The sequence below is a fragment of the Cladophialophora bantiana genome, assembly GCF_000835475.1.
Source record: "Cladophialophora bantiana CBS 173.52 unplaced genomic scaffold supercont1.14, whole genome shotgun sequence".
NCBI classification, from domain to species: domain Eukaryota; kingdom Fungi; phylum Ascomycota; class Eurotiomycetes; order Chaetothyriales; family Herpotrichiellaceae; genus Cladophialophora; species Cladophialophora bantiana.
Genome location: NW_015971588.1, coordinates 531,921 through 551,483, shown reverse-complemented (window position 1 = coordinate 551,483; position 19,563 = coordinate 531,921). Strand labels below are relative to the sequence as shown.

Genomic DNA, 19,563 nt, shown 5'->3' with positions numbered 1-19,563 from the left:
AAATGACCATTGCGTCAACCGTGATTCTAATTACGGGCAGCGTATTAGAGTCATTACAAAAGAAACACCCCATTTGGCAGCCAAAGTTTCGGTCAATACTCTGCTTTTACCTTGGTGCGCCACCGAACTTTGAGAAAAATCCCACGCGCCTCCTAGCCCCCTTCGGTGCCCCTAGCGAGCCAAGCTACTACCAAGTAGGTGCTGCCGAGTGTCCAAATTAAACCCCAACGTGCTGCCTGGTGACTTTATCCGGTCAAGTTTCATAGGGTGCCTGCCACCCGCTCTCGACACTGACAACACCAGCGAATCATCATATGAGATCACCTCTACCAATCGACCCGTTCTCGATTTTTTTTTTCTGCGGCTCTTTACACTATCGTCCTTATATTACTACACACTCGGTACCCTTTGAGGTGTACAGAGACCAACCATGGGATCTGCACCACCGACTAAAGCCACTGATGCTGTCTTGGTACCTTCGGAACCTGTTGCTGATGGAGCCCAAGAGGTCAAGGGCATCGACTGGATGTCCTTGCCGGACGAACAGCGCACTATCATCTCAAATTTCATCGACCAACTCACCGGACAAGGTTTCCAATCCAGTTCAATAGGCGATGCGATCCGTATCATCAATGACATGGTCCGTCACTCGTAAACCAAGGTCAGTGCGAAGAAGCAGTTGTTCTGACTGCTTTCAGAGATCATGGAGAGATGCCGAGTCAGGCGAGAAAACCACCATTTTTCTAGGTTACACTTCCAACATGATATCCTCAGGCCTGCGTGACACCTTTCGCTATCTTGTCCAACATCGCCATGTGTCGGCCATTGTCACCACCGCCGGGGGTGTTGAGGAGGACTTCATCAAATGTCTGGCTCCCACATACTTGGGCTCCTTTTCTGCCTCGGGGGCCGCCCTTCGAGCCAAGGGACTGAACCGCATCGGTAACTTGATCGTGCCCAACAACAACTATTGCGCCTTCGAGGACTGGATCATTCCCATCCTAGACAAGATGTTGGCAGAGCAGGAAGAGGAGTTTGCAAAGTCCGGTGAAAGATTCATGTGGACTCCCAGCACCATCATTCGTCGGCTCGGCAAAGAGATCAATGACGAATCATCGGTCTACTACTGGGCATACAAGAACGACATCCCAGTCTTTTGTCCCGCCCTGACGGACGGCAGCCTCGGAGACATGATCTACTTCCATTCCTTCAAAGCGTCCCCTCTGCATCTCGGCATTGACATAGCCAAGGACATTCGAAAAATCAACACAATTGCCGTGCGGGCGAAGCGGGCAGGCATGATTATCCTCGGGGGCGGGATCATCAAGCATCACATAGCTAACGCGTGTCTCATGCGGAATGGCGCCGAAAGTGCCGTCTATGTCAATACTGCACAGGAGTTTGATGGGAGTGATGCTGGTGCCAGACCGGATGAGGCAGTGAGTTGGGGCAAGTGAGTCGTCTCCCAAAACTACTGGCAGTGTCTTTCATTGAAGCTAACCGGAAGCTATGGAGTAGAATCAAAGCCGACGGGGACAGTGTTAAGGTATGGAAAGGATGAACGTGACGACTGCAGAAGACTGACATGAGTCAATAAACAGGTCTATGTTGAAGCGTGAGCTGGCGTCCGATTTGCAGACTCTTGTTGATAATGATCCAGGCTAACAGATGTCTTCAGTACAATAAGCTTCCCCTTGATTGTGGCCGCGACTTTTGCAAAACCAGAACCAAAATCATAATCGACCGGTATCTGATCAGAATCTGAAGCCGAGGTCTAGTAGGCTGGTAGAAGAAGGAGCCGTGATGTCTCCCATTCCACATGCTTCAAGCCAGAGAGCCTCATGCGCAGAATATTTACCAGTCCTCTGTACTTGTTATAACGATGGGAGAGTGGAGACCGCCTGCGTGGTGTGATGGTTAGGATTGTCAGACCTGACTGGCGAAGTGAGTCAGGCTGAGAGGGTTGAGAAATGGTGAGTTTTGAAAGGATAAAGATCACATTTGAGGGCCTCACAACTCGAGCCAATAAGCGCTGGACAGGAACGGGGCGCACCAGCGTTTCTTACGAGTAGACGATGAGTCCCGGGTGGGTTTTTAAGAGTCAGGCATCTGCAAAGGACTAATGGCTGAGCCTCACTACCACAGTAGGCTTTCAGTGGGCTTGCGGCCCAAAGGCGGGTGGCGACAGCTGGGGAGTCATTACGTGGGGGGCCAGCACTAGTAACCATTACGAGGAAGAGAGTAGTCTTAGTAGGCCTACCAGGTACTTGTTAGGTTAGCCAAGTTAGCCTAGCCGTGCACGCGGCCAGTTAGAACCGGGGCCACCCAAGAGCATCCAGGCGCTGGAGCCTGTCGGCCCCGTCCAATAGCTAAGCCTCCACGCCGATGCCTGGACTTCGTTCGTTGCCTGCCACTTACCGGTTCTACCATACCCAGTACTCCTGCATAAATGCACACCCTCTCGATTGCAAAAGTCGGAAGCCTTTCATGCTCACAAAAGCTCACTGCTCACCCTGGAACTGAGCCATCATTCTTGCTTTCTCTCGGAGACCGCTGCCAATTGCTGGAAAATGTAACGGCGTCCTTGTTCATTTCTGACGAAGCACACCACCTCAAACTGATATACAAGCCCAATTCAAGCATTCACCGCCTCACTCTTCCCTTTTCTCGTTTTCATCTTGCTACGTATCAGTTCCTGGCACTGCTCCCGGTACCATGGCCTCACAGAGCTCTTCGCCAGTCCTAGTCCAAACTCATCCCCCTCCGCCTCACACCTTGACTTCCGCATACACTCCGGAGCCTGAACCTGACCGCCAACCACAAATGTCGACTATGCCCGGACCTGAATCACACGATCCTCCCTCTTCCAGCTCCCCACAGCCTCAGCGTGAGCCATCTCCATCCCCACCCGAAATGGCGGACGCAGAGATGGCGGACGCAGAGATGGCGGACGCTCCCTCTACTGAGCCCGAATCTCAACCACAAGAGTCGACGAATACCACTGAAGAAGTGCCTCAGGTGCAGCAACCAGAAGATGTGGTGGTTCCGGAGCCAGCAACTCCAACAGAAGAGGGCACAACTACAGTAGTAGCGGAAGTCCCAAGTCAAGACTCAAGCTCAACCCCTCCTCCACCGCCTGAACCGCGCCTCCACATCCCAGAATGGACACTTTTTGAGGACGACTGGTCAAAACCAAGTGAGGAGGAGATGGAAGAGCTGAGAATGCGTGAGTCAAGAGGCACAGAGCTGAGTGCACTGGACATTCCTAGTGTTGAGAAGCGCATCTATTCCGACACAGACGATCCGGACATGCGTCCGATCAAGAAGCTGCGCCTCAGCTGGGTCATCAAGGGCGTCCGAGGGACCAAGGACAAGCCAAACCATGCTAGAGTCATGGTTTCTCCTCCTGCTTTGGTGGATGGGAACTACTGGCAAATCAAGTTCTACCCCCGCGGCCATACATCGGCTTCTTACAGTGCTTACATCAAATGCAGCAGGCGGCCCCCCAAAGCAGACACCAAACTCGCTGATAGCACCTTTTGTTTCTTCGAAGGCCCTCCAGATGCAGACTTTGGCAATGGAGCCGTACCAGCCCTCACATTAAAGATAGACCCGACCGCGAAGAAGGACGACCCATCTTCAACTTCCTCTGCCACTCCATTAGCCAGTCAAAAACAAGACAATCATCCACCTTCCGAAGGCGCAAATCCTAGCGGTGCAGCTATCCGCCGTGACGAAGCGTTTGACGTACAAAACACTCCAGAACCAGCGGAGGACACTTGGCGACTGTCTGCCCAGCTCGGGATAGTGATGTACAACCCAGAGGAGCCACGCACTTGCGCGTATGCCTCTACGGAAGGACAATTCTCCAAGTATGTGGATGACTGGGGCTGGTCAAGTGTTGCAGGGCCTTGGAGAGATGTGCACCTTCGACAACACTTGCAAAGAGCACCGCTTTTACAGAAGGACACCATTGCCATCGACGCCTACATTCGCATCTTCGATGACCCAACGAAAGCCTTGTGGTGGCGTAGCTCCGAGGGCGAACCCCACTGGGACTCGAAATCACTTGCAGGTTACTTTCCGATGGGAACTCCTCCACTCTATCACAGCCCTGCAGTGGCAGGGATGACTGCATGGCTTCTTTTGGCTCCTTTCCGCAAACTGCTTCAGAACGTCGACGCCGGAGGCTGGCGGCGAAATTCCCAAATCCGACCGAGGCCATTCATCGCTTACCTCCAAATGATCCTCTTTTTGATGCGAACGTCAAGGAAGGAACGTGAAACCTACGTGGATCTGTATCCTGCGATTCAGGCAATGAGAGACTTTGGAGAAGAGTATACTGATGTCAAGACTTTCTGGGAAGCCTTCCGGAGGAGCATCGAACTTGAATTGGACAGCGATCAAGAAAGCTTGAGGGCACTGAAAGCAATCTTTGACGGTCCGAGCGGTCCGATCTCCCTTCCACCATTACCCGTTGAGAATGTCCTCGACATCCAGCAATCGCTCACCCGTGTTTTGCGTGAAAGCCAATTCAAAGGATGTCTCCCAAATTTTTTGCCACTTATGCTAGCTCGGGATAAGTTTGACAAGAAGACAAGAGAATGGAAGTTGCTTTACGACCGTGTGATCTTGAACGACGAGATTGACGTTTCGGAATTCAGCACTGATACTCAGGATGCCAAATACACTCTCTATGGATTCGTGGTTCATGCCGGTGTAAGAAATTCAGGGAAGTTCTACACGGTCTTGCGACCAAACGGGCCAAACACAATGTGGCTCGCTTTTGAGGATGGAGACGGCAACCAGGTTTTCTCCTTAAGCAGGAAGGGAATTCAAGCATTCGAAGGGCTCGAAGGGCAGGCTCTGAAGGATTTTAACTCCACCCGAACAACCGCTTACATGGCAATGTACATTAAGACCAGCTGCTTGGCCGACTACCTGCCGGGAGGTCTGGAACCGTATCAGCTTCCGAAATGGTTGGCGCCCTATCTTGAATCTTCATATCAGGAGGCGCATGGAAATTTCTCCGAAGACACCACCGATGAGGACTCGGAAGAGATCAATGTCGAAGTCTACTCTGATGAGGGGATAGTCGGAAGGGAGGGACTGCTGGACATGTACAACATCAAAGTACAGTCTCAACACAAGGGGCTGTTCCACCTCATGAGCTCCCCCAAAAATGCAACATATCAAGAGTTCAGGCAGCGCCTGGCCGCAAAGATGGGACTTGAGGATCCTCAAATGATTCGACTTTTCCGAATGGGTTACAGTGGCATTGGGTTTTATGCAACGGCTCAAATGCTCAATGTCCATCTGTTGGACACTATCGGCAATGGCAGAGCTACAGGTCAACCGTTGTGCTTGTGGATGTCAGTGCTTAGCAAGGACGAGCTCCAATTGTTTGGTGAACCAGACAGAACAAGCGTCCAAGTGGATACGGATCTGTTACAATCAAGAAGTGACGCATCAGTCTCTGACAGCGTCGCCAACGGCGGTGAAGAGCAGGTCGCTGCTCCCGATGCAGAACAAGATTCGGTTCGGGTGGCTGTTACCGCCGACATTGGGCGCAGCTCAGATGGTGGACAGCAACCATCTGCTGTGGCAGTGGAGGTCAATGACTCGGACACGCGCATGCAGCTCGAGGCCCCACCCCCTACCGCCGAAGAGAGCTTAGCTGCACATGTGCCTCATGGCCATCTCATTGACGCGGCAGCACATGGCGATGTTGTGGCTCTGCCTGTTAACGATGAGACTCAACAATCTTTGGCGCCCGAAGTCTCGACATTGTCTCAAACCGCCGAATCCATGGTTGCCGCGGTCATTGGCGAAGGCTCTGAGGCCATGGATTTCGTGATGAACTCCGGATCTGCTTCTACAGACCATTCAGCCTCACAGTCCGGCGAGTCGTCGCAGTCCTCGTCACCGCCCCCTGAGAAACAAGGACCCGTTGACAGTACCTATGGCTTCATTCAAGTCTTCGATGTTGATAGGCAGACATTCCGTGTCCAAGGAACCTTCTTTGCCAGGTCGGAGGAAAGAGTGAGAGACTTCGTGCAAAGGCGCCTTGGTTATGGGGCCGACAAGGACTTTATCGCCTGGCGTCGCCACTCAACGGTTGACGGAACCATTGTGGGACCTGAGGATACCTTCCTGGACCCCAGGTTTGTCAACGGCTGCGATCTTGTCGTCTACGAACCAGTGTCGGAACCTCGGGTCAAGGAGCTTGAGAAGGAAGGCAAATTCTCCAACCCTCACGACCTATCCAACTATTTACGGATGGTTGAGCGACAGCATCCCGTTCACTCCAGGACGACCACCGAACCGGTTGAGCTTGCGGAGTTCGGAACCGACTATTACAAAGGACCCCTGGTCAACGGGCTGTGCCATGGGGCAAAGTGCTTCAGTATCAGCTCCACGGGCAACACCTACGAGGGACCCCTTGTCTGTAACATAAAATGTGGCAAAGGGGGCAAAATGACGTACTGTAATGGCGACACCTACGAAGGCGAATGGCACCAGGACGAGCGGCATGGCCAAGGTACCTTTGTGGAAGCTAGAACAGGCAACAAGTACGTCGGTGGCTTTGAGAACGGCAAGCGCTGGGGAATGGGCACCACATTCTGGCAGGTTGCAGACGAGCAGGCAGACTTGTGCCAGATCTGCTACGGCAACGAGATTGATGCGTTGTTCTTCGACTGTGGGCATGTGTGCGCTTGCGTCGAGTGCGCCAGACAGTGTGAACTCTGCCCTATTTGCAGGAAGACGGTGAAGCAAGTTGTCAAGATGTTTCGAGCTTGAGATGGTTTCACTTTATAGAGCGATATCATTGAGCGGACGGTGGCAAGCAACCGGGTGCTTCAGGGGGATCGGGCGTTGGCGGAGGAAATGGTGATGAAGTAAATGGATTCTGGACGTGACTTTGTTATTTCGATTGGCGTATTTGGTTATGGAGGATTGACAGTTAGCATGGAACTGGAGCTGCTGCTAAGGTTTGAGGTATTTCGTAACTGGCCGACACAGACGATCAGATGGACACGAGCAAATTGACGATTGAATACATAAATGACGAATTGATAGCAATTCCACTCCACATGGCACAGTGGACATTGACATCGAGGGCCATCAAAGGCTGGAGCGGATCCATCTCGTATTCTGTACTTTTCCTAGAACAGCTTCGTTCGCCCCTCAGCTCTTGTCCCATTTGTCCCCTTCTCTTGCTCCACCCAGTCTCTATGCAGGAACCAACTGGAGGAAGATGGAGTAGGCACAGGACAAGGGCCGCGGGAAGCCTCATTCCGCGGTAGTTTGTACATCCTGCTTTTTGCGTAGTACCTTTTAGGAAGGTACAAGGTGGAGACCTCTCCCTCTAGATGGTATCGGGATAGGTACATCTATCCCGAAAAGGTCCCAGAAACAAGTTGCGTGGATTAGATGCTGGGCTGTCACGGCCGGCAGATCAAATGAGTATTACTGTGGCCTTAAAAGAGCCCTTTCTGGCTTCAGGCGACCAACGATTTCTGTTTCTTCTCTTGATTTCGTTATCCTTTCCATCCCTTGAGCCAGTGCATATTCCGAAGCATTACACACTAACCTCCAAGAGCGGTCTCTATGTCTTCCAAGCCTCCTCTGGTCTTTGTGCCGGGAGCATGGCACAGTGCCGACACATGGAAAAAAGGTTTCGGCCATTCTCGAGACCGAACACCAATTCAAATGCATCCCTGTGGCCCTCCCATCAACCAAATCTGACCCCACGGCAACTCTTCTAGATGATATCGAAGCTGTCAGAAGCGTCATTCTCGCCGAAACCACTCAAGGACGAGGTGTCGTGGTTGTGGTGCACTCCTATGGTGGCATTCCAGGACAAAGTGCGATCAAGAGCTTCGCTTTGCCCAGAAGGAAACATAACACTCCATCTTCATCCTCAACAACGGCACAGAACAGGACATCTGGCCATGTCATTAGCCTCATCGTAATGACATCTGGCTTTGTTGTTCCCGCAAAATCTTTCCTTGACGGCCTCGGCGGTCAACCACCGCCATCCTGGAAACTCGAGCCGGAGAGCGGCTTCGCTGTGATTGTCGCCGACCCTCAGGAACTATTTTACCACGACCTCTCTGAAGAGGAGGGCAAGGCGTGGGTCAGCGAGCTCACCAAGCACTCGCTGAAAACATTGACAGAAGGTGATGAACATACTTCCGCCGGGTGGATGGAGGTGCCTGTGTGGTACCTTGCCACCAAGAATGACAAGGCCTTTCCGGTAGAAGCACAGAGAATGTTTGTGCAAATGGCGCGAGATGGAGGAGCAGACATTACCTTGAGAGAAATAAAAAGCAGTCATTCGCCCATGCTCAGTAGGCCCGAGGAGACGGTGCAGTTTATTTTGGACGCAACGAACGCGTTTCTGGGCTGAACAGCACTATGCCCCTACAAAAGGTTCCAGGTTGCCTTGCAATCCATCTACTCCTTCTACATTCACCGTGCGGGACAGTCAGAAACAGAATAACGTGTCGGATGAAGATCAACGTGCACTTCTTAATCAAACTTCCCCGACGTGGATAAGTCGACAGCTTCCGGATGTTCTCTGTCTGTCCAAGACTGAGCGCTCATCATTCCTGCTCTCTTGGTATTCATCGTCTCCTCCCTTTCTCATATGTTCAAAGTATCAGTATGATAAGGTTGAGAGTACCCTGAAGCTCGAGCGCATCAGAACTGGCAAGGCTGAAGAAGTGGAGTTGGAAAGGGAGTATGAAATCAACTTGGCCCCTTGGCTAGTGTCGGCCCTGCTTCGGACTCATTCGGTATTTCACACAGCGGTGAAGTTGAATCACCCCTTTCACCACACTCCAGCTACTTTTGCCCAGTTCCACGATTACCATGCCCAAGTCTCGCATTGACAGACAAGTTGGCGGTCCTGTACTGGATCGCAGAATGACGGATCACACACTGCGGTGCGGGCCGTGCATTCTATAACCGGGTTGATATTGAATACAGGAGAGGCATCTATCTAGTGGCAGAAGACTTGTCGATAGAGAATATTCTATAGTGCCAAGCAAAACATACGCGAAACAGTTAACATGATCGGGAAACCTACTCTCCAGGGTGGGCTTTGTCTAACATCAAGAGGCATTTAGGATGGCTGTCGCCCTTGTATTCTGTTCCTCTCTTCTGGTGGCTGCTGTACGTTCAGACTTCTCTGCGAAGCTCCAGTGGCTGAGTGCGTGCTTTCATTCATAAATCGACGCTAGGGAGTGGCTGTACGAAAATCATCATCAATCCTTTGCATCATGGGGACTTATCTCTTCTTCCAACTGCTCTTACTCTACTTTTTTGGTCTGAACCTAACGCAATGCCAAAACGTACCGGCGGTATAGTATCCCGTTGGTACGCCTGAGGCGCAAATCGCGAGGGTCTGGGAGGGGCTGGAAGATGCCATTCACATTGCAAGGATAGCAGCTTTGACATTCAGTCCATGCGAAGAGGCAGGTTTCCTACTCCCAGCGCTGCGGCACTCCATGCAAAGATGTTATATCACAAAGAGCGTTTCATCCTAACCGACGTCACAGGTATTCTTGCGGTATTTCCGGCCAGAGGATGCGGACTTTGTGAAAAATATCTTTCGAACCATTGCCAACATACCTTTGGACGCAGTCATTACAGGTCAAACGCTGGTGTCGGTCCTCACCACACCCAACACAGAGCTGAATCCGAGATTCAGACAGTCAAGACTTTCAATCTCGGACAGCTTGTTGACAGCTGACAGGCAAGGTTGCACTGCGAGGGTTAATGCTTTTATGTATGAAGACAAGGACCAGGGAAACGCCAACATCTACCTCTGCGACCCATATTTTGGCTGGCCATCAATCGAAGACATCGCAGATCCACCACGGACCCCGTGGGCGAGAGACAACCAAGGCCGGCCTCTGCCTGGATATTCCTGCGACAACCTCGGGGACTACGACTCCGACTGGATGAAGACCACGGGCTCAACCATCTTGCACGAGTACGTCCACTGGTCCTGGTTCTTCATCCACGTCCCGGACTGGTACATTTTCGTCAGAGGGGGAACCATCGACGACTACGCGGGTCCGAATCCGAAACACGGATACGGCCCGTACAGAGCCAGGAAGATCAAAGATATATACGGGAGCCTCAACCAGCAGTATCCAGAAACCCTCAATAACGTCGACAACTATGTCTACTACGCCGTGTCGAAGTACTGGTCCTGGAGATGTGGCAAGCAGTTCGAGGCTACCCCAAGCTCCCGGGACGCGCGTCGACGAAAGTCAAGCGGCTTCCGGCCACCGTATTGATGACTTGAACTGCGCTTGCGCAAGATGGTGGTGGTCCGACCTGTGTGAACAACAAATAAGTCGAAGTATCTAGTGACTAGGAGAAACTTCAAGACGAGGTTTTGCTGTGAGGGAGATAATTGGAAAATCATACGGGCCATTTCGGTGCGCCCCCACTCCTCTCAATTGACCGTCGGGAATAGCTGTGGCCGTAGCTTCTACAGAACCTCAGATAGATTTTTGCAATACTAATTGGTCAATGACAGCTCCACGACTTGGCATTTATGCTGTTCTAAGTTTGGTTTTGATCGAGATGTCGGCATATGACAGCTCATCTATGAGCTATGCCAGCCACATTCCATACCCTTTAGAATCAACCACTCATAAGCAAGCCAGGTCCATCTGCACCGTCGAGGCCAAGTCAGTGAGTCGACTGCAGACATTCTCTCCGACGGCGGCATTTGTAGGGATTATCAACCCTGGCAGAGACCCAGAGAGGAGAATCACAACGGAAGGGAAGGAATTACATGAGAGGGACTTCTTCGAGACTATCTGCCTAATCCGAAGGAGGAACATGGGGGGATTGAGATTGCCTCCGCGGTCCCATGGGCGCCTCTGTGGCCTCATCATCACTATCATCCCTCCGACGAGCCCGCAAACAAACTTTCGGTATCTCGGCCAGGTCCTTGCCCGTCGTCCTCCCCCGCCTTCCTCGCGGGGGAGTGATAGTCATAGATACGTGTCAACTGAAGGGGCCTCGATGAGCAGCCAACATCATCATGTGTACACAATCTGCGCACACCCTCCAGAACGCCATTGGGGGCCTTGAATTGATTTTCCAGACTTCCATACTAATGAAAGAGGGGATTCTGGCATGTGCCCACCTATGTACGAGCATGTTACCGTCGCAATCGCGGTCAGGCATCCAAGCTGCGCTTGACTGTTGTGCTGATCCCCGTCACTCCATGTCTAGGGATTCACTCCCATCGAACAAACTTCACACGACAAACGTCGGATTTTCCCGGAGGCTCGATACCTCTTCTCTAGTTTTACGCATCTCTTTATACACCATGAACAGGTTTTTTTTTAGGTGCCGAACAGGATTCTACTAATGACAGTCGACTCCCCTTCGTGAACTCGACGCAAGGCTGCATTAGAAGAGGGGCGAGCATCACGTGATTTTCTAAAAATCTTATATATCAGCCTTGCTTCGTTTCCCATTAGTCACATTGGAGTATTTACATCTATTCCAATTGGGTAGCTGTTTTCGTGGCTTGATTTCAGCCTTCTGATTGAAGGAACCGCCAACCATCCTGACCTTGCTTTCAACGACATCTTTTCTTTCCATCAAAGGACGTCCGAAAATGGGTGTCCGCACTCTTTTGTTATATATGTCGGATTCTCTTGCCAACAGCGCGCCCTCTTGAATCTTCTGGTTGGTCGACCGGAGAACAAGATTTTGGTGGTCGTCGGCACCACGTAAATTGCATGCTGCATGTTACATCATGCCAATTCAGTTGAATGGTGCTTAACCCTGTTATGGAAGAAAGATATTAGGATCAATAGGGACGGAGAAGAGAAATATGGCTTTTGGTGTTATAAGTTGTCATTCGGGGAGAAAGATTGTCCGCGGGACCGGTAAGATATATCAGGAGGGACTCCCCGGTAGACTACAGCGGGTGACAGCGGGTGACAGCGACGATCTACAACAATCGCCAAAATGATTGCCTGAGCCCATGGCCATGACGCTCGCGGTTGTCACTGGCATGGTCTTGGGATGGGACTAGCTCTTGCGCATCCCCTCCTAGCCAAAGCAGGTAATGGCAACACCAAGGAGCAACGGAGGGTCATACTAGCCGACATCACGAGGCAGGACACGAGGATATCAAATCTACGCTGAAACATGATCTTCACATCTTTGTACGTGCCCATGTCTCAAAGTTCTCGACCAGAGCTGTTCGAATGTGCCTTTGAATGGTCAGGGGGTTCGTATCGACTTTTTCACTAACCATGCTGGCATACCAGACGCATAGCCGCTGCTCGGTTGGCTTCCAACTCCCGAGGCAGCCCGAGAAGGAAGAGCCCCCCGAGCCCGACCTTGACTGCATAGATGCCGACTTGGAGGCTGCATTCTACGGAGTGAAGGTCTTTGTCCATTTCCTCACGAAGACCTGGTAACTCCTCAATCAGAAGACCGCTGCGTCGTTTTCGGCTCCGGATGAAGTTGGGAACGCGACAGCGGCTTGGCGCTCGGGATGATAGTAGTTCCGGGGCGAGTTTCGCTCTTGTCTATTCCTGCCATCTCTGAATTTCCTTAACAACCATCCCTCCTCCTCATCTCCAACTATCCCACTCTGCGGTGGCGACCTCGTTGACGTTCACGCTCTGCGCTATTCACACGGTTTGTGGAGACAACCCAGGATTCTGTTAGTCTAATCTGTGTTCAGGTGGGCCAACAGGTTTGACAGCTCTCGGCAAATTCTGGCAACCAGATTAGTGCTAGGATTCTGGTCGACAAGGATGGAGAGATTCGATTGACAGTAGCTTTTCATGGTTGGGGCGGTGAATATGCTGCGACACCTGACATGCTTGGAAACCCAGATCACTTTTCAGTCAAGCAAGGGAATACGAGGGTCAGTTATGTGGCCGAGAGAATCGGAGAGACTGACATCGGCCGTGCCAAGCTGGACGGTGGAATTATATTCTCAAACCGATTCCTAGATATCGACACTGCGATCGAGACTCTGCTGCCTCTGCGGGACGTGTCCCAAGGAGGTACAGTTGTCATCGACAGTTTCGTCACCGGTCGCCAGGCACTGTGAGGCGTCGGAATCTGTATTGCCACTGGAAAGGGGTCTCCGTCCTTTTTGAAAGGGAGGGCGAAAGATCTCCCCAGAGAAGACGGCTACATCCAACTGTGTCAAGGCATCTGGGCTACAAATGCTACCGAAATATGTGGAACTACCAAAATTCGGGACGGCGTGAGCGGGCGCGCCGGCGTCAGGAACAAAGGGAAAGGAGCACCAAAAGGCCTGGACCATGGCGAGGTTTGTGGCATTATGCACTGCTCCGATGGACAGATGAAATACGCCCCAAACTGGCGAATTGTTTGTCTTTGCAGACGCGCTGGATGATGAATTGGTCAAGTGGCTGGAAATGTGTTCCGGTTCAGGAGAAGCGCCCACCGACACCCTGTGGGATCGAGAGGATGCCACGAAACTCATCAAGTGGCCACGGGCATTGATGGCAAATACTTTTACCAAAACCCTTCTCGACTCTGACAATTCGACCATGTATTGTTAAGAGAGCCAGGAAGGTTGTCTTCGAGCTAGAGCCGTTGGAGGACTTGAACTGGAGCTTTCGGCAACCGTCAAGTTACTTGCCATTCATTAGTTAGTCGATCTCCGCAACCCCAGATCTATGTACCGACCATGATGGCGGTCGTCAATCTTCCTCTTGTTGCCTTCCACTGCCAATGACAATGCCTGGGAACGGAGAAGTCCACAATGCGAGCAGATGACATCCACCGGACATCTCTACCAGGGGCCTCTGCAGCGATAACAAACCCCTTGTCCTCTTTCAGTAACTAACCTGGTCGCATTCTTATCATACTTCGATTTCTTTGGCTCTCCAACTCGGCCACCTTGTGTTCGACGCAACTCTCGGCGCCTCGCCAGAGGGAATATGATCTGCAAACATGCATGAAAGGATCAAGGGTCCCTAGGTAGACTTGACCCTAATTCCTTGGGGGTGGTCCGTCTCCTCGCCAGGTTGCGATTGCACTTTTGCTGCTCTTTCCAGTAAGTGCCCTTCCCTCGGCGAGATCTTCTCTTCCTCCTCTCGATATGATGGGCTGCTCTTTTGATAGCGCTCTTATCTCTAGCCTCAGAAGAGAAAGGCCGCTGGCAGACTTTCCATGAGCCGGTGCAACGCCGCCAGATTCACTGGCTTACATGTATGATGTCGCTCGTGGTTCTTTCCGTGGACGGAGCGAGCTGCGAATCTGGTTTTCTCTCAACAACTCCCCTGAGAGTCAGCTGTCTAGAGGTGGGAACAACATATCTAGAGGTGGTTGTTCGTTGGTGTTGTCCCCGTTCAGACTCGTCGGATTCTATCTACCGTCTTCCTGTGGGTAGGTTGTCGAAACCAGCATGGACACGCAACCCAGCAGCGGGGGGGCCATGCTCACTCTCAAAGACGATAAGAGAGTCTCCATCACGGACGATGGCGTGGTACCTGTTACTTCAGTTGGAGAAGGCCAAACCGTCTCCGCGAGTGTGGCAATTGACCCTGATGCAGAGAGACGGTTGGTGTGGAAGTTTGACTTGCGCATCCTCCCTACGCTGGCCATCATGTACCTCTTCAATGCACTGGTGAGTGTTCGGTACAAGCGACGTACATACTCGCTCCTCCCCAAGAAAATGTGTGCCAAAGAAGAATTGTTTCCGAATCCTGATCATGGGCAATGCTAGGACAAATCGAATTTGGGCAACGCAAAGACTGCTGGACTTGAAAAGACACTCAACATGAAGGGGGATGATTACAACCTGATCCTGTCCATCTTCTTCGTCCCCTATGTGCTCTCGGGACCCATTGTCGGCATGGCCAGCAAAAGATTCGGGCCAAGTCGCACCCTCCCGCTGATGATGCTGTGTTTCGGATTCAGCACACTCATGGTCGTCGCCGTGAAGAATTTCGGAGGCCTTCTTGCTTGTCGATGGTTCTTGGGCATGGTATGTTCCTTCCCTCCTCCAAAAACTGCTTCCCTCTTGAGAAAGACTGTATTCTGATATATATATATATATGGGGCATCGTGGTAACAGGCCGAAGGAGGGTTTTTCCCCAGCATCATCTTTTACCAGACCTGTAAGGATCGCGCCAGCTCCTCTGGGCCCCCCTCCCACCAGTATTCAATCGTCCGCTCACAGGCACTCACTCGCAGTGTTCTACCGCCGTGGCGAACTCGCCCGGCGCCTTGCGATCTTCTACGCCGCCTCCAACATTGCCTCCGCCTTCGGCGGCCTACTCTCCTTCGGTGTGTTCCAGATCCACTCGACCTCGCTCGCGGACTGGCGATACCTCTTCGTCATCGAGGGCGGATGCAGCATGGTCTTCTCGCTCTTCGCATTCTGGGTCCTACCTTATAACGCGCAGTCGGCCAAGTTTCTGACCGAGGAGGAGAAACAGCTGGCCTTCTACAGGATCCAGGTCGACTCTTCATCGGTCGTGAACGAGAAATTCAACCTGCGCTCTGCGCTGGCCATCTTCAAGCACCCAACTAGCTGGGTGATTCTGGCGATCGAGATCTGTCTCGGTGTGCCTCTGCAGTCCGTCTCGCTTTTCCTCCCCGTCATCGTTAACCAGCTCGGCTACTCGACGGTGAAAACAAACCTGTACACCGTCGCGCCCAACATAACAGGGGCGGTGATGCTCCTAGTCCTGGCGTTTGCTTCGGACTTTACGCGCCTGCGATTCCCCTTCGTCGCGCTGGGGTTCGCGTTCACGTGCATCGGCTTCATCATCTTCGCGGCCGTGGATCTGGAAAGCCAAATAAACACGGCGTACTTTGCGTGTTTCATGATGACCTGGGGCACGAGCGCGCCGAGCGTGATCCTGGATGTCTGGTACAACAACAACATCGCCGACGAGAACAAGCGGGTCATGTTGACGAGCGTGGGCGTGCCCGTGGCGAACTTGATGGGTGTGGTCAGGTATGTGATGTGACGACCCAGCAAATCCCCAGTGTCAAATACAGAGGTACATCATAACTAACATTCTCACCCCCTTTGTTCGTTAACCCTGCACAGTTCGAATATCTTCCAGAACAAAGACCGCCCCAAGTACCTCCCCGCGCTCGTGACGACGGCGACGTTCGGCGCCGTGGGCTGTGCATTGACGCTCCTCCTCGGAGCCTGGATGGTCGTCGACAACAAGCGACGCAACCTCCGGGCCGTGAGGGACGGCGGCAAGAAGCTCCGCGCCAGGGACGTCCCCTCGGAGCTGCTGCGCGACGGGCCCGCTGCGCACGAGTACAGGTGGTTCTACTGAGAGTCGGTGTTGGCCGGTGCATGTAGTATGTGCAGGAGGAGGTGGAGGTGGTACAGATTAAACACATGGAATAGGATAGGATGGGTACCCGGCCTGGTGTGACCGCGCCGCGTATACTGGGTAAATTGACTTGCCGACGCAGGACATATCTCTTGCACACCGCCAAAACTCCTCCGCAATCGACCACAGGGTATAGAAAACAGGACTTCCCGTCCGCTCAGTCATACTTAAGCTATACGCCGGCCGGTTAGTACCAAGGTGGGTGACCCCTTGGGAATCCTGGCTGTTGATTGTTTTTTGTGTTGTATTTTTTTTTTCATATCACCTTTTGATAGAATAATCTGTTTGCGAAGGCCTGACAGAGTTTCCTCCCAGTATATAAGATCACTTTATTTACACAACAGTGACGCTGTGGTGAGGTCAAAGACTCGTAGAGGACGTGGCCAGGCTTTCTATGGTTGACAGTTGAAGAGGTTGTGATTGTTGAAAAAGGAAAAAGGGGTATTGGTAGATAACTCTGCTCGCTACAATTTCAGCTCCTGCACCAAACCAAAGGCTTCCATCATTCTGCAACACCAAGCTCAGCTTAGTGCCGACGTGCACGATGCTCAACGCTCAGTCGCTCGCTCGCCGTCTTGTTGCCCGCACCTCCTGAAAAGTCAACAAAGGAAACGTGTGTGAACATGCCCAACTTTGCCTGCATTTGCGCTCGCAAGAATCGGGGTCATGTCCTCCAAGAAGAGAAAAGGCTGTGTTGTGTCATGACTCGTGTCAGGTCGTTCAAAAACCAAGGCACTGTAATGCAAGGGATGGACGAAAGATCAACAAATGGGCCGCCCACGCACATCATTCCCTGCCCCTGGACAAGAACCCCCTTCCCCTTCCACTTTCCTTCCCATTTACTCAATTTCTTCGGTCGAGTTTCTTCGCCCTTTGACTTTTGAACATGTTTCCATAGCATGCAGACGAACACTGCCCTCCAGTTATCGTCTTCAATTCGATCGATGTTGGCCGGTAATTTTCACATTTGTTGTACATTTGTTGTACAGAATACCTTTCACTTATCGCACCCGAGGTTGGAGGGGAATGGGGATCCCGCCAGTGCTTTGTCGAGGTCCTGACGGTAGGCCATTTGTCGCATTGGTTGGGAGTGTTCGGCGATTGAGACGGTTCGTCCTCCAGCGTTCATAGAACTAAGCACTGTTAGTAAGGAGTTTACGCTCCTGAGAGATATGTGAGACTTACCACTTCGCGACTGGCCTCTCGCAACTCGGATCGCCATTCTCCAAATACAGCGTCCTTCAACTTGACAAAGTCACAATGATCAGGATTGTACGGGTCAGCAAATCCCCACGGGAAATGTCGACCAACCGGACCGTCCTTTGCTTCGAGGGAGTATTTGTCCGGGCTGAGGATGGACCACGGAACATAGCCACTGTCAAGCACGGCGTCCTCGGCGGAAACTTGGCGCTTGTGGTTGCCTGGCCGTTTGACAGTCGAGGGGTCTCGATCGGCATCAGAGCCGTCGCTCCGGGTTGAAGTCTGGTCTTCTGAATCTGCAGCGCTGCTGTTTTCATCTTCGTCGCGCTCATCCAGACGTTCGTCATCCTCGTCCTCGGCATCAAAACTCAAGGCTTCCAGGGGATCAAGGCCGGCCTTTTTCAGACTTCGGCTGACCTTTTGTTTCAGAAACGCCATGTGCGCAGTTGTGATGGTATCTGCCTTGCTGATGACGGGTATGACGGTGGTTTTGCTGGCCAAAGTCCTTATGACTTGAATGTCAAAGTCCTCGTCGAGGGCGCCGACAAGTCGAGACGGCTTGCCGACCCGCGTGGCTTCAACCCCGTTGCTCACACCCTGAGCAGCGTTGATGTTGGCGTCCAGCCGGGCCGGGTCAAGGACGAAGAAGACACAGTGAATGTGCGTATCTCTGACGCCTGGGGCACGAACGACCTTCATCTCTTCGAGGAATGTGTCGTCAAATTTGCTTTCCACGAAGTTGCTCATATCTCTCAATTGGAGGTCAACAACGCCCTTGTCCAATCCTTGAGAATCCCACAATGTCAAACCAATTCGCTCACCGTCGACCTCGATCTCCTGGTAGTGGTGGACAAAGTTAGGGTTCGCTCTCGCAGACGAGGGAGGTGTGTCGCCATCTGGAGCTCGAGTCGGTTGTTTCTTTGCTGGCAAAGCAAGGGAGCTCTTGAGGAAGTTAAGAAAGGAGGTCTTGCCGACATTTCGGGCACCGATGATGAGAACGTTGTAGGGGGTGGGATCCTTGCGACGTCGAACTCTCCGAGGTGAGTTGATGGTAGACACGGTCGAGTTCGCATAGGAATATCGGCCACCTGTCGGGAATGAGTCAGCCTTGTCATGCTATCACGTCAATGCAGCTCAACTTACGGTGGGTCATGCTCTCAGTCCTCGCATATGGATCAATAGCCTCCTTTTCAATGTTCCCGGGCAAAGGGGGTACGGGAGGAGTGTTCTTCGCGCCATTCGCATGCTCTCTGGAGGCGGCCTGAGGATTGTAGTTCTCACCACCAAAGGATTGAATGCCCAACGGCTGCGGATTGTAGTTTGGCAGGCGAGGAGGTGATTGTGTGACCTTTACCGCTTCGTCCATCTCTTGGTGCTTCTTTTTCAGACGGCTTGCCGAGGTCTTGCGTTCACCCAGAGCTTCGCCGCTCTTTGATCGAAACAAGCGAGAGCCGAGACTGGTGCTTCGACGGCTGGAGGCTTGGGACTCATTGCGAGCGAGAGGAGTAGGAGAAGTCATGGCGTCGGAGGTCTCAGATCAAGTATCGGAGAGGGGTTGTTGCCGAACAGCCAATTCGGAGTAATCGCGAATTGAACGCGCGTGGTAGCAGGCGCGGGTGCTGACGTGAGGAGAACGGACGGGTGGTGTGAGTGGTTGGCGGAAGGTGCTTGCTGCTTGGTGTTCGACAACTGACTGATCATTCGTGGAGGATACGATTGAGACACAGGGCGTAGTGAGGACTTGATTCGATTCGGCACAACGAACCAGGGGGGCGACCAGCGCAGACGCAAAGCGAAAGGGACCCTTTGGGGGAAGAGGTTGCACGAGAGAGTGAAGTGAGATCAAAAATGCGGTGGAGGACGGAGCCAAGTGAGTGGAAAGTGACCGAGCGATGGGTTTATCAGAGTCGGCGACAGCGAGAGGCCAGATGAGGGTTTTGGATGCGTAGAAATGGGATATAAG

At 52.3% G+C, this 19,563-nt stretch overlaps 7 protein-coding genes and 1 non-coding gene across 8 annotated transcripts; 7 read left to right on the top strand and 1 right to left on the bottom strand.

The window, feature by feature from the left end:
• Window positions 1–430: 430 nt before the first annotated feature.
• Window positions 431–1,739, top strand: Z519_08996 (deoxyhypusine synthase; the record flags this gene model as incomplete). The annotated part of the gene is made up of 5 exons (XM_016766722.1): window positions 431–640; window positions 699–1,453; window positions 1,519–1,546; window positions 1,602–1,615; window positions 1,679–1,739. The coding sequence occupies 5 exons, from the start codon at window positions 431–433 to the stop codon at window positions 1,737–1,739; spliced, it is 1,068 nt and encodes a 355-aa protein (XP_016617020.1).
• A 976-nt stretch (window positions 1,740–2,715) lies between these two features.
• On the top strand, window positions 2,716–6,801 carry Z519_08995 (uncharacterized protein; the record flags this gene model as incomplete). The annotated part of the gene is made up of 1 exon (XM_016766721.1): window positions 2,716–6,801. One exon carries the CDS (start codon window positions 2,716–2,718, stop codon window positions 6,799–6,801), a length of 4,086 nt encoding a protein of 1,361 aa, XP_016617019.1.
• Window positions 6,802–7,094: 293 nt separating this feature from the next.
• On the top strand, window positions 7,095–8,413 carry Z519_08994 (uncharacterized protein; the record flags this gene model as incomplete). The annotated part of the gene is made up of 2 exons (XM_016766720.1): window positions 7,095–7,157; window positions 7,679–8,413. The coding sequence occupies 2 exons, from the start codon at window positions 7,095–7,097 to the stop codon at window positions 8,411–8,413; spliced, it is 798 nt and encodes a 265-aa protein (XP_016617018.1).
• A 1,059-nt stretch (window positions 8,414–9,472) lies between these two features.
• Z519_08993 (uncharacterized protein) lies at window positions 9,473–10,313 on the top strand (the record flags this gene model as incomplete). The annotated part of the gene is made up of 2 exons (XM_016766719.1): window positions 9,473–9,566; window positions 9,592–10,313. The coding sequence occupies 2 exons, from the start codon at window positions 9,473–9,475 to the stop codon at window positions 10,311–10,313; spliced, it is 816 nt and encodes a 271-aa protein (XP_016617017.1).
• A 2,564-nt stretch (window positions 10,314–12,877) lies between these two features.
• Z519_08992 (uncharacterized protein) lies at window positions 12,878–13,114 on the top strand (the record flags this gene model as incomplete). The annotated part of the gene is made up of 1 exon (XM_016766718.1): window positions 12,878–13,114. One exon carries the CDS (start codon window positions 12,878–12,880, stop codon window positions 13,112–13,114), a length of 237 nt encoding a protein of 78 aa, XP_016617016.1.
• Window positions 13,115–14,443: 1,329 nt separating this feature from the next.
• Z519_08991 (uncharacterized protein) lies at window positions 14,444–16,340 on the top strand (the record flags this gene model as incomplete). The annotated part of the gene is made up of 5 exons (XM_016766717.1): window positions 14,444–14,665; window positions 14,765–15,025; window positions 15,116–15,158; window positions 15,235–16,003; window positions 16,100–16,340. 5 exons carry the CDS (start codon window positions 14,444–14,446, stop codon window positions 16,338–16,340), a joined length of 1,536 nt encoding a protein of 511 aa, XP_016617015.1.
• Window positions 16,341–16,519: 179 nt separating this feature from the next.
• Window positions 16,520–16,635, top strand: Z519_08990. The gene has a single exon (XR_001677177.1). It is a non-coding gene; the product is annotated as a 5S ribosomal RNA (ribosomal RNA).
• A 766-nt stretch (window positions 16,636–17,401) lies between these two features.
• Window positions 17,402–19,119, bottom strand: Z519_08989 (uncharacterized protein; the record flags this gene model as incomplete). Its single annotated transcript, XM_016766716.1, has 3 exons — window positions 17,402–17,533; window positions 17,586–18,688; window positions 18,744–19,119. 3 exons carry the CDS (start codon window positions 19,117–19,119, stop codon window positions 17,402–17,404), a joined length of 1,611 nt encoding a protein of 536 aa, XP_016617014.1.
• Between the last annotated feature and the right edge of the window lie 444 nt (window positions 19,120–19,563).